At 45.7% G+C, this 15,866-nt stretch overlaps 1 protein-coding gene across 1 annotated transcript; it reads left to right on the top strand.

Moving 5' to 3' along the window:
- The first annotated feature begins 2,661 nt into the window (after positions 1-2,661).
- LOC140425370 (endothelin-1-like) lies at positions 2,662-13,428 on the top strand. Its single transcript, XM_072509567.1, has 5 exons — positions 2,662-3,266; positions 7,336-7,510; positions 8,034-8,177; positions 11,087-11,212; positions 11,730-13,428. Exons 1-5 carry the CDS (start codon positions 3,206-3,208, stop codon positions 11,878-11,880), a joined length of 657 nt encoding a protein of 218 aa, XP_072365668.1. The 5' UTR covers positions 2,662-3,205; the 3' UTR covers positions 11,881-13,428.
- The last annotated feature ends 2,438 nt before the right edge of the window (positions 13,429-15,866 follow it).

Genomic DNA, 15,866 nt, shown 5'->3' with positions numbered 1-15,866 from the left:
GTTTCCCGCTGTCTCGCAAATTAATCACGGATCAAAAACTACCATTTGATTGTCATCCAGCTGGAACTTCACATTTGAGCCTGACTCAACTGAAGCCCCCACAGTCTGTTAAACTGGCCTCAACTGGAACAAGAACGGGTCTGGAACCAAATCAGTTCACCTGGTTCACCAGTTCGATTGGAACCCGTCCAACGGGGTGTGCCAGCTGAGCTGGACTCCATAGCACAGTGGGCTAAACAGCTGGTTTGGAATGCAGAACAAGGCCAGCAGCGCAGATTCAATTCCCGTACCTGCCTCCCCGAACAGGCGCTGGAATGTGGCGACTAGGGGCTTTCACAGTAACTTCATTTGAAGCCTACTTGTGACAATAAGTGATTTTCATTTCATTTCATTTCAACAACTTGTACCAGTCCCACCTTGAATTACCTTAAGAGTTTGTGCTGATATGTTTGATGAAGTAGAGTGAGCGAAGGCTCACATGGAGCTCAAACACTGGTGTAGACCGATTGGGCTGAAAGGCCTGATTATGTGCTGTCAATTCATAGAATGAGAGAATTTACAGTGCAGAAGAAGACCATTCGGTCCATCAAGTCTGCACTGGCCCTTACAAAGAGCACCCTACTCAAGTCCACATCTCTACCCTATCCCTGTAACCCAGTAATCCCCACTTAACCTTTTTTTTTGACACTAAGGGCAATTTAGCATGGCCAATCCACCTAACCTGCACATCTTTGGGCTGTAGGAGGAAACCGGAGCACCCGGAGGAAATCCACACAGACACGGGGAGAGCGTGCTGACTCCGCACAGACAGTGACCCAAGCTGGGAATCGAACGTGGGACCCTGGAGCTGTGAAGCAACTGTGCTAACCACTAGGCTATCATGCTGCCCCTTTGGCAGGGCTGGTGCTGCTTTAAGGTTTCAACTTTGCCTTGCTATGTTGTGCCCTCTAGTGTTTCAAGGACGATCTCTCACTGTTTTATGCTTCATGGATTATTGCACTGATCCCAATGGCTGAGCATCTAGTGCATTGTGTAAGAAGAGCTGGCCTGAGCAATTGTCGATTTTACCCCACATGCAAAGCAATGGGACAAGGTAGACAATTTGCCATCAAGAAAATGCAACTTGGGAGAAATGTAAAATAGATGAAGGAAGGCTGGAGCCTGAATTAAATTAAACTATATTAAACAAGTTTAGTTTCAGTGTAAACCCTAATTCAGACTGAATATGTATGCACATATTTTTCTTCATGATTTTCAAAGAAACTGTTTTCTTGTTTTACAAATGAGCAAACCTAACGCAAAGGGAAACATATTCTGTACCCTCATGTAAAACGTGTTTGAAGATAATGCCAAAGCTGTATTTTAAATTCATTTTTATATTAAATTAAAGAACAGAAAACCCGGTAGTAATTTTTTCACCTGATCTATCTGGTATACATCCAATCTAACAGTGAAAGTAACTTGTGAAGACAGTCTTCCCTGTTTCTTTGCTCCATGATCTGGTTGGCACTGAAGGAGAGGACAGAGAGTTTAAACAAACATTTACAAGGGAGAAGGAGGCGGCGAATTCATAACTGGAGAGGCAACTGAAGGAACCAACCTAACAGTATTTCTTTTTAAGAATATAATCGGCTTCATTGCCACAGTTTTCCCCATGTTCCTGTTGCTCCCCCTCCCCCCCTGTGGCTGACTGGGCGGCAAATGAGTCATAGATTCATTGAATCATACAGCACAGCAACTGCCATTCGGCCCATCGTGTCTGCTCTTTCCAAAACAACCACCTAACTATTCTCATCGCATTTTCCAGCACTTGATCGGTAGGTGCTGTGCTGTGCAAATTCTGTTGACAAAACAGATACAAGCAAACACCTGCCCGTTCTCCACAGTGACATTAATCTTTATAGCAGATAGATTTGCAGCCTTCAACAACCACAATGAATCAAATTCTAAGGCAATACCGGTTTCGTTTAAAATTATTAGTTTGATTAGAGCTGGTGAGATTATTTTAATCACTTCGTAGTCATCCTAAACATTTCTGCCTCTCTCTCCAATGTCCAAATGCCGACACCATTGTTTTGCTCAATGTCAAGTTTTCACTGAACGCCATTTGCTCCATTTCACCCTGTTAAAGGCGCTATGTGAATGCAAGTTGTTCGTGGCATTTGTTTGTCAGTGACCCGGAGGCACCTTCACTGGTCTAATCTAAAACGTCACTAATCGACCCCCTTGCAGTGTTGACTAATTCCTGGAGTTTAATCACCTTGGTCAAGAGGTCCCAACATACTGCCCACTGTGCTGGCTGGCTGCTCGGTTACTGCTGCCACTGTTGGAAACGAGAGACGCCGGGGTATCTGTGAGGATGGTTAATGCTATCAGATTCATACTCAGGAAATATCGCTGGTGGAATTCACTGGCCACCTCGAAGTAACTGATGCCACAAGTGAGGTCTATCCGCTGAGCCCAGAAGCAGAGACTGGTCTTACCCCCCCCCCCCCCAATCACCCTCCGGATTTCCCCTTCATTCCTTTTAAAAAGCTTTTCAAACAAGGCGTTTTGTCTCAAATCCAAGTTTCTGTTTCTCGGTTAGGCATTTGGAAATAACCCTTGTGTATTTGACATGATGTAATCTCAGACCCGTTGGGGTCGAGGTGGAACAGGTTGTTGAAATCACTTCTCAGAAACGAGTAGGAATTGACGGTGGAAGGTTTCTGATTGGCTCCTTGGCCCGTTGCCGGAGTGTGTGAGCACCGCCTCACTCGCCGGGAGAAGTGTGTCCCTGCTGCCAGGAGGAGTTTGTTTTGGCAAAGTCTGAGAAAAGGAGGTCTTTTTTTAAATTGTATGCTGGCCTCGCCCAGTCTGTGGAGGAGGTTATTTTGTAAGCAGCGTGTCGCTTATCTAAGTCTGCAGCTCCTCTGGGTGACTAATAACATTGTCTTGGGATAAAAGCACATTGAGCTGTTTACAGAGAGACGCGGACTGTATAAAAGGAGACTTGCTGCCCTGTGGTAACGACACAGCAAAGCCAGTCTGGAGTAAAGCACACTGCTGCTTTCAACTGGACCTGAGACTGACAACTCACTTCACTCTGCAGTTTACCCACGGCATATATACTTCTCAACTCCAGAAACGTGCTTGTATCCCAGCCGCACTGAAGAGGATAACGAGGAAACGTACCTGACAGGAACATCCTGGTTTAATTTCGAAAATGGAGTTTAACGTGTTATTTTCCTTGCTCCCTCTGATGTGGGAACTGCACTTTTCCACAGGTAAGTCTGAACTCTCATAGCAACTTTCAAATGATCACTATCTGATCTACAGATAATTCAAAGTCGATATTTGCGTTTAAACACACCACCCAAATAACGAATTCATCACTAAGAGGATTTTAAATTACACTGAATGGTCCAATAATTTGAATGAAGCTACTTTGAGACTAACAGAATGTGCGTGTCTCCCCGTGTATATCTTTACAACTTTTATTTATTTAATATATGCAAAGATTAAAGTTTAAGAATTAAATTCAGTGCTAAATATCTCATCTCAAGGTTTTTTTCTCCATATTCGACCTTTTAATTCAAACTGTTTAAAATTGTAAATCTATAAAATGAGTGTTTTATACAGAATGCAACTAGGTGCAAACCAATGTGTACGGCCATGAGAGTGTCCCCCAAATATATCAGACTCGTCCAATAGTGGTGTGGGTCATGTGGATGACAGACTCCAGAAAGCTGGAAGGAACTTACCTTTGTGTCTGAAATGTGGTACTAGTTGACATAGCAGATAGGTTAAGATTGGAAATGTACGGTGTGTGTGGGTAGATGGGGTCTCGGAGAATTCAGCAGGAGCACCTGTCTCCAGCCACACAGCTTTGTCAGGAGCGCCATGTGAGCCAGTGAGGAGGAAACGCAGCTTTTACTGGGACTCTTCCATCAAGGGCTCTTCTGCAGCCTTTTCGGAATCTGCAGTCCGATTAGGAATGCTCTTCACAAATTGCTCTCAGAGAATTGCTACACAGGTGGAAACTACTCGATTTCCTGTATTATTACTGAGATCAGATGTGGTCCACCTCATGTTCCAGCATTAACTGCGCCATCCGGCTGACATTTACTGTTCATTCCGATCGGCGGATTCGAGATGTACACCGAACCCCAGGGGGCGACACTGCCTCCAGAGAACCGCACTGCCCCCCTGAGGACTGGACTATCCCCCTGAGGACCGCACTGTCCCCTGAAGACCGCACTGTCCCCTGAAGACCGCACTGTCCCCCTGAGGACCGCAAAGTCCCCCTGAGGACTGGACTATCCCCCTGAGGACCGCACTGTCCCCCTGAGGACCCAAAGTCCCCCTGAGGACCCAAAGTCCCCCTGAGGACCGCACTGTCCCCCTGAGGACCGCACTGTCCCCCTGAGGACCGCACTGTCCCCCTGAGGACCGCACTGTCCCACTGAGGACCGCACTGTCCCCCTGAGGACCGCACTGTCCCCCTGAGGACCGCACTGTCCCCCTGAGGACCGCACTGTCCCCCTGAGGACCGCACTGTCCCCCTGAGGACCGCACTGACCCCTGAGGACCGCACTGTCCCCCTGAGGACCGCACTGTCCCCCTGAGGACCGCACTGTCCCATGAGGACCGCACTGTCCCCTGAGGCTCGGGCTGTCCCGCTGAGGACCGCACTGTCCCCTGAGGACCGCACTGTCCCCCTGAGGACCGCACTGTCCCCCTGAGGACCGGACTGTCCCCCTGAGGACCGCACTGTCCCCCTGAGGACCGCACTGTCCCCCTGAGGACCGGACTGTCCCCCTGAGGACCTCACTGTTCCCCTGAGGACCTCACTGTTCCCCTGAGGACCTCACTGTTCCCCTGAGGACCTCACTGTTCCCCTGAGGACCTCACTGTCCCCCTGAGGACCGCACTGTCCCCCTGAGGACCGCACTGTCCCCCTGAGGACCGCACTATCCCCCTGAGGACCGCACTGCCCCACTAATGACCGGACTGTCCCCTGAGGACCGGACTGTCCCCATGAGGACCGGACTGTCCCCTGAGGACCACATTGTCCACCCAGTGACCGCACTTTCCACCCAGTGACCACACTGTCCACACACTGATCACACTGTCCAGCCAGTGACCACACTGTCCCTCCCAGTGACCACACTGTCCACACACTGATCACACTGTCCACACACTGATCACACTGTCCAGCCAGTGACCACACTGTCCCTCCCAGTGACCACACTGTCCACCTAGTCACCACACTGTCCACCCAGGGACCACACTGTCCACACATTGACCACACTGTCCACCCAGTGACCACACTGTCCACCCAGTGACCACACTGTCCACCTGTGACCACACTGTCCCTCCCAGTGACCACACTGTCCCTCCCAGTGACCACACTGTCCCTCCCAGTGACCACACTGTCCCACCCAGTGACCGCACTGTCCCTCCCAGTGACCGCACTGTCCCTCCCAGTGACCGCACTGTCCCTCCCAGTGACCGCACTGTCCCTCCCAGTGACCGCACTGTCCCTCCCAGTGACCGCACTGTCCCTCCCAGTGACCGCACTGTCCATCACAGTGACCGCACTGTGCCTCCCAGTGACCGCACTGTGCCTCCCAGTGACCGCACTGTGCCTCCCAGTGACCGCACTGTCCCTCCGATGACCGCACTGTCCCTCCCAGTGACCGCACTGTCCCTCCCAGTGACCGCACTGTCCCTCCCAGTGACCGCACTGTCCCTCCCAGTGACCGCACTGTCCCTCCCAGTGACCGCACTGTCCCTCCCAGTGACCGCACTGTCCCTCCCAGTGACCGCACTGTCCCTCCCAGTGACCGCACTGTCCCTCCCAGTGACCGCACTGTCCCCCTAATGACCACACTGTCCCCCTAATGACCGCACTGTCCCTCCCAGTGACCGCACTGTCCCTCCCAGTGACCGCACTGTCCGCCGCAGTGAGTGCACTGTCCCCCCAGTGACCACACCGTCCATCCACTGACTACATTGTCCACCCCAGTGACCACACCTGTCCCTCCCAGTGACCACACCTGTCCCTCCCAGTGACCACACTGTCCACCCAGTGACCACACTGTCCACCCAGTGACCACACTGTCCACCCAGTGACTACACTGATCCTCCCACTGACCACACTGTCACTCTCAGTGACCTCACTGTCCCTCCCAGTGACCAGACTGTCCCTCCCAGTGACCATACTGTCCCCCAGTGACCGCACTGCCCGTCCCAGTGACCACGCTGTCCACCCAGTGACCATGCTGTCCTCCCAGTGACCACACGGTCCTCCCAGTGACCACACAGTCCTCCCAGTGACCCCACTGTCCACCCAGTGACCACACTGTCCACCCAGTGTCCACACTGTCCCCCAGAGATCACACTCTCCACCCAGTAACGACACTGTCCCTCCCAGAGACCACACTGTCCCTCCCAGAGACCACACTGTCCCTCCCAGAGACCACACTGTCCCTCCCAGAGACCACACTGTCCCTCCCAGTGACTGCACTATCCATGCACTGACCGCACTGTCCCTCCCAGTGACCACACTGTCCCTCCCAGTGACCACACTGTCCCTCCCAGTGACCACACTGTCCCTCCCAGTGACCACACTGTCCCTCCCAGTGACCACACTGTCCCTCCCAGTGACCACACTGTCCGGCAAGAGACCACACTGTCCATCCAGTGACCACACTGTCCATCCAGTGACCACACTGTCCACCCAGAGACCACACTGTCCCTCCCAGTGACCACACTGTCCCTCCCAGTGACCACACTGTCCCTCCCAGTGACCACACTGTCCCCCAGTGACCCCACTGTCCACCCAGTGACCCCACTGTCCACCCAGTGACCCCACTGTCCACCCAGTGACCCCACTGTCCACCCAGTGACCCCACTGTCCACCCAGTGACCCCACTGTCCACCCAGTGACCACACTGTCCCCCCAGTGACCACACCCTCCACCCAGTAACGACACTGTCCCTCCCAGAGACCACACTGTCCCTCCCAGAGACCACACTGTCCCTGCCAGTGACCACACTGTCTGGCAAGAGACAACACTGCCCATCCAGTGACCACACTGCCCCCCCAGTGACCACACTGTCCCACCAGTGACCACACTGTCCCACCAGTGACCACACTGTCCCTCCCAGTGACCACACTGTGCCACTGGAAGACTTCCCTAAACTGAACTAGAAAAGCGTTTCCAGTGACAGTACCATACGGCAGAGAATGTTTTTTGTTCCCAGTTAATGACAGGGATATGGATTGGATTGGATGGGTTCTGAACAATATTCCCGCAGTCTGATATCGCTGTCTCTCTCTCACACACAGGCTCCCCCCTATCGGCTGCAGCATTGACCGTCTCTCCCATCACCTCTGCCGGTCAAACTTCCAGCTCGGTTCCCCGGCGGCTCAGCCGCTCCAAGCGCTGTTCCTGTTCCTCATTCCTGGACAAGGAATGCATCTACTTCTGCCACTTGGACATCATCTGGATCAACACACCCGAGTAAGTGGCTCCCAGTGCCTGAGATTTGGTGCGAGAAAAGTGCCTGGTGTTAATCCCAGACACTGGGATAAAGGCAGTGCAAGGGTTGAACAGCGAGAGACCCGTGCTGAGAACGAGATATAAAATATATATTTTACAGGGAATTCCTTAATGCTGTAGTAGCTAACAATACAGAGGGACCGACGCCTGGCGAGGCAAGTTCTAATGGTGTGAATTTATAATGGCAGCTTCTCTACGGGAGGGAGACTCCCACTTCAATAGATTGTCAGCAGTACCATTCGCATGGCCAGTCCAGTGAGGGGAGAGGACTGGGGCTCCGTGTTGCTGAGTTTACTGCGGTAAAGATGGCCTAAATTAGTGTGGGGGGAGATTAACCTCTGTGTTATGGATTGCCTGGCCCTAATAACCTGTTTATTTTTATATCAGTGTGAAGGAATGTTCTCCTGACACTTTAGAACCTTCACACACGCCAAGTGACCATCGCCCTGGGTAATTTCGGATTTGATTTTTTGTTGTTCTTCAGGAGGATTGTCCCGTACGGACTGGGCAATTCCCCCCGGGTCAGACGGTCTGTGAAGAAAAACCTGGCGACGCCACGATGTCAGTGCCGCAGCCAAGAGGACACTGTGTGCTGGCAATTCTGTGAAGGTGGACAACAAACATCGAGGTAAAAACATGACCGATCACCTGGCTTTTCCACAAGGAACCTTAAATCATAATAGCTGGGCCCTATCAACCTGTTTTGTGAGAAAATAAAAATGAAGCCTTGGGTCATAACGAAAATAATAGTTAATCATTGATTAATGCTAATTATATTCATTATTTTGAGCTTAAAGTAATCGGGTCGGTGCCTATTCCCAAGCAATTAATAAGGAAAAGTGGGGGATTCACTTTCCAGTGAATGATTTCCTGAAGTATATGGTTAATGCATGAAGCTCCACCATCCCTAGCATCTATTTATAAAATTTACCCTTACGTAAATAAATAATCACTTTCACAAAAGTAATTATGGTTAAAAGTTGTACTGCAACTTTATCAAGAGCTTCAGGACATATAAATCACAAGAGCAAAACATCTAACATACTGACGTCTTGCATAGATCTATCTCCTGTTCAACCTTTTTTTCATTATAAATCCCCACGACTATGGTTATAATAGAAATTGCCGATGGAAACTTGCCCCACTGTAATTATATCTTTCTAACAGGGGTGGCAGTGTAGTGCTCCAATTTTGAATTTCTCAGCCTCTATCACAGGAAAACCCCAAGCAGATATTCTCAGTTTCCCAAATTGTTGTATGTTTTACTATTTATTCTGTCGAGATGGGGACAAAGTACAATTCACAGCAACAACAAACAAAGAATAATACAGCACAGAAACTGGCCCTTCAGCCCTCCAAGCCTGCGCTGATCATGATCCCTGTCTAAACTAAAACCATGGGTCGAAGGGCCTGTATGTGCTGTATTTTTCTATGTTATATACTTTTTGGGACCGTATCCCTCTATACCCATGCTATTCATGTATTCGGCAAGATGCCCCTTAAACATCGCTATCCTATTTGCTTTCACCACCTCCCCCGGCAGTGTGATGCAGGCACTGCCCACGCTCTGTGTAAAAAACCTGCCTCGCACATCTCCTCTAAACTTTGCCCCTCGCATCTTAAGCCAATGTCCCCTAGTAATTGATGTTTCCACCCTGGGAAAAAGCGTTTGACTATCCACTCGGTCCATGCCACTCATAATTTTGTAAACCCCTATCAGATCGCCCCTCAACCTCCGTCGTTCCAGTGAAAATAATCTTGAGTTTATCCAAGCGCTCCTCACAGCTAATACTCCCCAGACCAGGCAACATCCATATAAACCTCTTCTGTACCCTCTCCAAAGCAGCCACATCCTTCTGGTAGTGTGGCGACCAGAATTGTACACAATATTCCAAATGTGGCTTAACTAAGGTTCTGTAGAGCTGCAAGTTTGACTTGCCAGTTTTATACTCAATGCCCTGACCGATGAAGGCTAGTGGCGGCACGGTGGCATAGTATTTAGCACTGCTGCCTCACAGCGCCATGGGCCCGGGTTCAATTCCGGTCTTGGGTGACTGCCTTTGTGGAGTTTACACTTTCTCCCTGTGCCTGCATGGGTTTCCTCAGGGTTTCCTCCCACAGTCCAAAGATATGCAGGGTAGGTGGATTGACCATAATATAAATTGCCCCTTAATGTCCAGGGATGTGCAGGTTAAGTGAGGTTATGGGGATAGGGAGGGGGAATTGGTCTAGGTAGAGTGCTCTTTCAGAGGGCTGGTGCAGACCCGATGGGCTGAATGGCCTCCATCTGGCCAATGAGGATACAAAGATTTCTGCCAAGCTCCCAGCAGTTTCCACCCTTGCATCCCTCAGTATTCTAGGGTAGATCCCATCAGGCCCCAGGGACTTATCTACCATAAGCTTTTTAGATGCCCAACACCTCCTTCGTTTTGATATTGACATGACCCAAACTATCTACATACCGTTCCCCAGACCCATCATCTACCAAGTCCTTTTCTTTGGTGAACACTGATGCAAAGTGCTCCTTCACTGGTTTAGGAATGCCAGTCAGACTTCAAGTTTATGTTCTGCCCAGCAATGCACTTCACTTCCAGTCACTTATACCAATCACTGTAGCCGATCATTTCCTTTTCTGAATGCTGATATTTGCCGTTTGTCTGATCATCAGAATTCACACCTTTTTATATCTTTGCCATTAAGTCTAACCATTGCAGGCACCCACATTGAAAAGGAATTTCTTTTAAAACCAGATTGAGTAGCTTAAATCCACCTGGTAACAACATCACATTTATATTTCATTGTAGAATAATGCATTTTATTTGAAGTTATTAATAAGACTGTCACTGTAGTATATTTGAGGGTAATTCCTATACAGTTCTACTCCGCTTCTACTTCTTGCACAACAAGTGTGCAGATTAGAACTGGGTACGGTTGATTCTTCAGATTTTCCAAAGATTAATTTTAATGACCAGAAAATTAGGAGCAATGGCTGTTGACCTCTGCAACCTCACCAAGAGTAATTCTGCATTAGGATTGGCACATTTCAAAATAAGCCCTATTACATTTAGTACATGCAAGTCTTAATGTTCTCTAGTTACATTTTAATAGAACAGCAACAGTCACTTTTTCATCTTTGAACATGTGATAAAATTCCAACAGCTGTAAGCATTCCAATACAAATCGCTGAAAAAATTCCTTTACGGGGTTCTCTTATTTTGATTGTTTTTCTAATCGGTAAAGATTATGAGCTGAGAAACTTTGCTGATAATGTGGATAGTCATTGGGCTGAACTGATATCTTCACATGTTTTCTCTTCTAAGTAGTATTACACTCCGTATGCTTCACCTGATTCCTGCCTCTATGTATTTACATAGTGCATTGATGCATGTCCTATACTGCCTGGACTGTATGCAGAACAATATTTTTCACTGTACCTTGGTACACATGACAATAAAATCAAATCAAGTTCTAAAATCTTTTAAAATTTAAATAGCTACAATATATAATTTAAAAAACAACTATTTATTTTCTTCACAGATTTTCGAGCAAGACCAAAGTACAAAAGAACTACCTGGAAGAAGCATCAGACAGGATGAGTCGAAACAAACAGGACTGCAAGGGATTGAAATGTGTTTATCAACACCTCCTTAACATTGCAAAAAAGTGAGTTTCATTCAATTTCACCTAACATCTGAAAGAACACCCTCATCATATTTCCATGTCAAAACTGGTTGTACAACAACACAATGTGGGAAGATTTTCTCTGGTTGCTATGTTAGTGATAGTGTAAACATCGAGGGATGATTTCCGATGAACAGAATGGTAAATCTGAAAGAACAGGTTTACAATATCACTATAAATGGTGACCAGAGGAAATCCTACCATTTACCCTCAAAATATTTTTCAATGTTCGGAATCCAGATTGATTATTTACAAAGATAAGAGGGTAAATAGGCTAGATTCTCCATTGGGATGCTGTGATTTACCTAATACTCCCACATGGATGAATTCTTACATCTGAAATGAAGTTAGTGCCAGAACTTATATTTATATAATTTATTTCTGACTATTTCATAATATTTATATGCAACACTTCTGTAGAACAATCACTTACAGATCTGTCGTCATGATTTTAATACCAAACAGACGGTGTTCACATAATTTATGCTTTGATTTGAAGGTTGGAGCCGGCAGACAGTAACCATTTACCTACATCAGTGAAATGGATATATACAATAAGGAAAGTGAGACAAGACAGCTACAATAAACTGAAGAGATTACCAGTTTCCATGACAGGCCCTGTGGCAGAATGCAGGGACTGCAAGCGCTGACAGGCTGCCAGTTAACAGGAGCAAAGAAAACAGCACGCGTTGGCTGCTTCCACAGAATGGATTGCCATTCTGCTCTGGCAAGGGACCAGGGTTTGACACTTCAGTGAGGAGCTTGCCAAAGTTGATGGAGTTCAAGCTACAGCCTCGCCTTATGAGAGAAACACTGACCAGCAGAATGGATATTAAATCAAGACATCTTCAAAATTAAAAAAATGACTTCAAGGAAACAATTATATGAAGTTCTGCAATTAGTATGGGTGTGTGTCTACCAAAATGGGCCAAGATGCATTTAACGCACTAACTGAGGAGTTCACACTGAATTGTGGCTTAAGAAGATTGGACAGGATGACCAGAGTAAACTTCAGTCATATAGCCATAAGTTTGCTTTAAAGGGTAGAAAGTGGAATTTAATGCATCAAATGAAGCAATGATATAAAGACACATTCAAAATGTTTATGTATATAAATAAAAGTGCAAAATGCTCAGTTTAATATATTTCACAGACTTATTAAATGGAGTGCTGAAACTGCAGAATAGCCTTCTTAAATTAAATCTACCTCACTTTTTGTAAGTGTTGTTGGCTATAGATATACCCTAGAAATAACATTACTCTCTTCATGAATACATGGTTTGAATACAATATTGTTTGAATTACACTACTGTTTGAATCATATGTCAGTGTTGCTAGTGTTTGTGTATAATAGTTTGGATGTGGAAGTGTGGGTATGTATTTAATGGCAACTTGTTTGGTTACATTGGAAAGTAACAAGGGTCTGGGTATATGTAATTGCCTACATTGTCTGCATGAATAAGTGTCTGAATATATATAATGACACAATGCATGACTTTGTGTGGCTATAGTTGAGTCTTGGTGAATTTGTTGGTGGTTTATGTTTGTACAACCAGATAAATGCTATATAATCTTTATATTTGGTAAAGGATATGATGCAATGCTTCAATGTTTCTCCTAAAAAAATGGTAAGTGGAGGGCAGCGCGGTGGAGCAGTGGTTAGCACTGCTGCCTCACGGTGCTGAGGATCCGGATTCGATCCCGCCCCTGGTCACTGCCTGTGTGGAGTTTGCACATTCTCCCCATGTCTGTGTGGGTCCCACCTCCGCAACCCAAAGATGTGCGGGGTAGGTGGATTGGCCACGCTAAATTGTTCCATAATTGAAAAATAAAATAATTGGGTATGCTAAATTTATTTAAAAAAACAAAAAACTCAAAAAGAAAAGATGGTAAGTATTGACAGCCAACACTGACATGACAAGAACAACTGCATGATTGAAATATTGAAGAAGTTGGTAACAAACACTATTAATAACTCTTGAAAATGAGGCATTAACTTGCTTAAATATTAAAATAATGCTCATATTATTTTGACATTCCTAACTTTGACACTGTTGAAAATATAGTCAGTAACCATGATGTATCATATGGGCCATATTGGTCTTATGTGATTATTAGTTGGTATGTATTTTTATACAGAAATGTGTTCTACTTCATGTTTTTGAAAGTAATTTACCTGGAAATAAAACATTTCTATTTAATACGAAAATATATACTGCTTCTTATTGGAGGGGGCAATGACTAGCTAGTTTTGAAGATGCTCTTGAAACAAAGGTCTCAATTTTTAGGTGTGGATTTGCACAGTTTGGGTGATACAGTCTGTTAGTTCATTATCTGTCACTATCAAAACTTGAATTTGGTGGGTTGAGAATCTTATCAGCTCGCTACCTGTAAAAGTTCCTAAGTGAGGTAGCATTCCAGTACCAAGTTACTGGGAAGTTAGGAATCTTACTCAAGAATCAACAAGGAAGAGAAGTGGGGACATAAAGTATAGCTGGTAAGGAGGGATGTGCGGTTGGGGGTTAAGACAATTTATTTGAGCGGACGAGAGGGAACTTTGCCATTTACCTGGTGAGACATCATCTAACCTGGAACTTCTCAATGCTGGTAGAGGATGCCAAAAATAGAGAGGCATTCCATTCTCTATCATACATTCAACAAACACTCTGAAAATATATTTCAAAGTAATGAGATTTTATGAGGATTGTTAATCTGCATGTTGCAATAATTTTCCAAAAGCTGGAATAGCACAGTTGAGAATATTTCCTCAAGTGTAATGCACTGTAACTGGGGCATTAGTATGAAATTGGTTTGCACCATATCAGAGCCACATTTATTGTTTTGAACCCGGAGTCAGCCTAACTTGACCAAGGAGTGAAGGTACTCTCTGTAAGAGTCTAATTTGCTTCACTTGAGTGTCAGTTCAGTTCTTAACATCTGATGTAAATCTCCTTTCATTTTAATTTTTTTTTTAAGAGCATCCAATTCTTTTTTTTCCTTTTAACGGACAATTTTAGTGTGGCCAATTCATCTACCCTGCACATCCTTTTGGGTTGAGGGGGTGAGACCCTTGCAGACACAGGGAGAGTGTGCAAACCGCACACGGACAGTGACCCGGGGCTGAGATCGAACCCGGGTCCTCGGAGCCGTGAGGTAGCAGTGCTGACCACTGCGCCACAGTGGCACCCTAATCACCTTTCATATTGATAGAAAATTAAATCACTTCTGTATTTCTGTGCAGTGACTGGGTGTTTTATTTTGCTGTGTATTTCAGTGTGGCGAATGAATACCCAGTTTGAAACGCACTGCTGTGTGTTTCAACTTAAACCATTACAAATATGTGTGGTTTACAGGTAAACAATGGAAGTCTTGATACATACACATTTACATTACAAATACAGCACAAAATATACCACTGAGATTCTAACAAGCCCTTTTGGGATTTCCATCAATTAATACAAAGTAATCTTTTAGTGGTTCTTTCAGGTTTTATAGCACTTTTGCACTAACTGTGATAACTCCATGGCCATATTTAAAATGGATTTAAATAAGATAGAACACTATCCCGCACAAATCCTCAATTTTCTCCTATGGCTCAGATTGCCCATATAAAACGATGATCCAGCATGTCCTGATTTGAAAGCAAGTGACATCTGGACCATTTCTGACTGTTGCTGTTTTGCAGCATTTTTGTTTGCTTTGTTGGATGGAGTTAGCAAAACGTTTGATTGTTGCAACTAAAATTTTGAATATGAGATTCCATTGGGTTATTTCCTGCTATTTATGTTTTTGAATGAGGAAATAGTAGATGAAAGGAGGATGTGAGGCAGGATTACTTGCTACAAAGGTTGTTTACTCACTAACCATGTCTATGCAGCTGTGTGTGCATACCTAAGAATGTATACTTGGGAATAGCTGAAGAAATAGATCTACAAAGGGTTCTGATTCACCAGAGAAGCAGTAAGAGTCTGCTGGAATCTGGCAGCAGACACTGTCACTGGCAATTAAAGTCACTGGAGCCCTGAACTTTCATTTCTCAGGATCATTCCAAGTTACTGTAGAGACACCAACCTTTTTTATTTTCACCACAAAAAAATGATAGTGAGGTTTTATCAGTGTTGGCTAACAGGACTCCACACGCAATATCATGGTCTTTATGAAATGCAAGGCATTCCATTCCATCAATCTGCAATTGACCAGTTTCTCTGGCAGGACGCACAGCATATTCATTTTAAGTCATTGTTATATTGTCTGAGTTCCGCAAAGAGAAAAGGTATGGAGGTGCCACACGGTTGGATTTCTTACAAACATGATGCGAGGTTTATTAGGTCTGTTGTTCATACAAGCTAAAATGGAGAACTGAAGCCCGTGCAAACACTCTGCTGACACCACTACAGATCACGTGACGCTCCACTAGCAGTGATGTATTTTCTAATACATGACACCCCTCCCCTTTTACTTTAGTACAACAGCTTTCTTAACATTTATACAATAAACCCACTGATGCGTTACTTCGATACATATTTACAACTCAATATGGCAGTCACTGGGGTGGAACTCTATTCATTTTGGGTTGCACTCTATGTTCTGGAACTTTGAAATTTGTACTCTGCTCCTTCAGTAGGTGGTACTCACT

This window comes from Scyliorhinus torazame, chromosome 6, assembly GCF_047496885.1.
Source record: "Scyliorhinus torazame isolate Kashiwa2021f chromosome 6, sScyTor2.1, whole genome shotgun sequence".
NCBI classification, from domain to species: Eukaryota; Metazoa; Chordata; class Chondrichthyes; order Carcharhiniformes; family Scyliorhinidae; genus Scyliorhinus; species Scyliorhinus torazame.
Note: the sequence above shows the minus strand (reverse complement) of the source record. Positions and strands in the feature narration are given on the sequence as shown.

What these genes read in the sequence shown, in the direction of transcription:
- LOC140425370 (XM_072509567.1), top strand. Translation starts at nt 3,206, where the DNA reads ATGGAGTTTAACGTGTTATTTTCCTTGCTCCCTCTGATGTGGGAACTG. An exon ending in ATCTGGATCAACACACCCGA is followed by an intron (nt 7,511 to 8,033) that starts GTAAGTGGCTCC and finishes GTTGTTCTTCAG; the next exon opens with GAGGATTGTCCCGTACGGAC. An exon ending in CTCCTTAACATTGCAAAAAA is followed by an intron (nt 11,213 to 11,729) that starts GTGAGTTTCATT and finishes TTTGATTTGAAG; the next exon opens with GTTGGAGCCGGCAGACAGTA.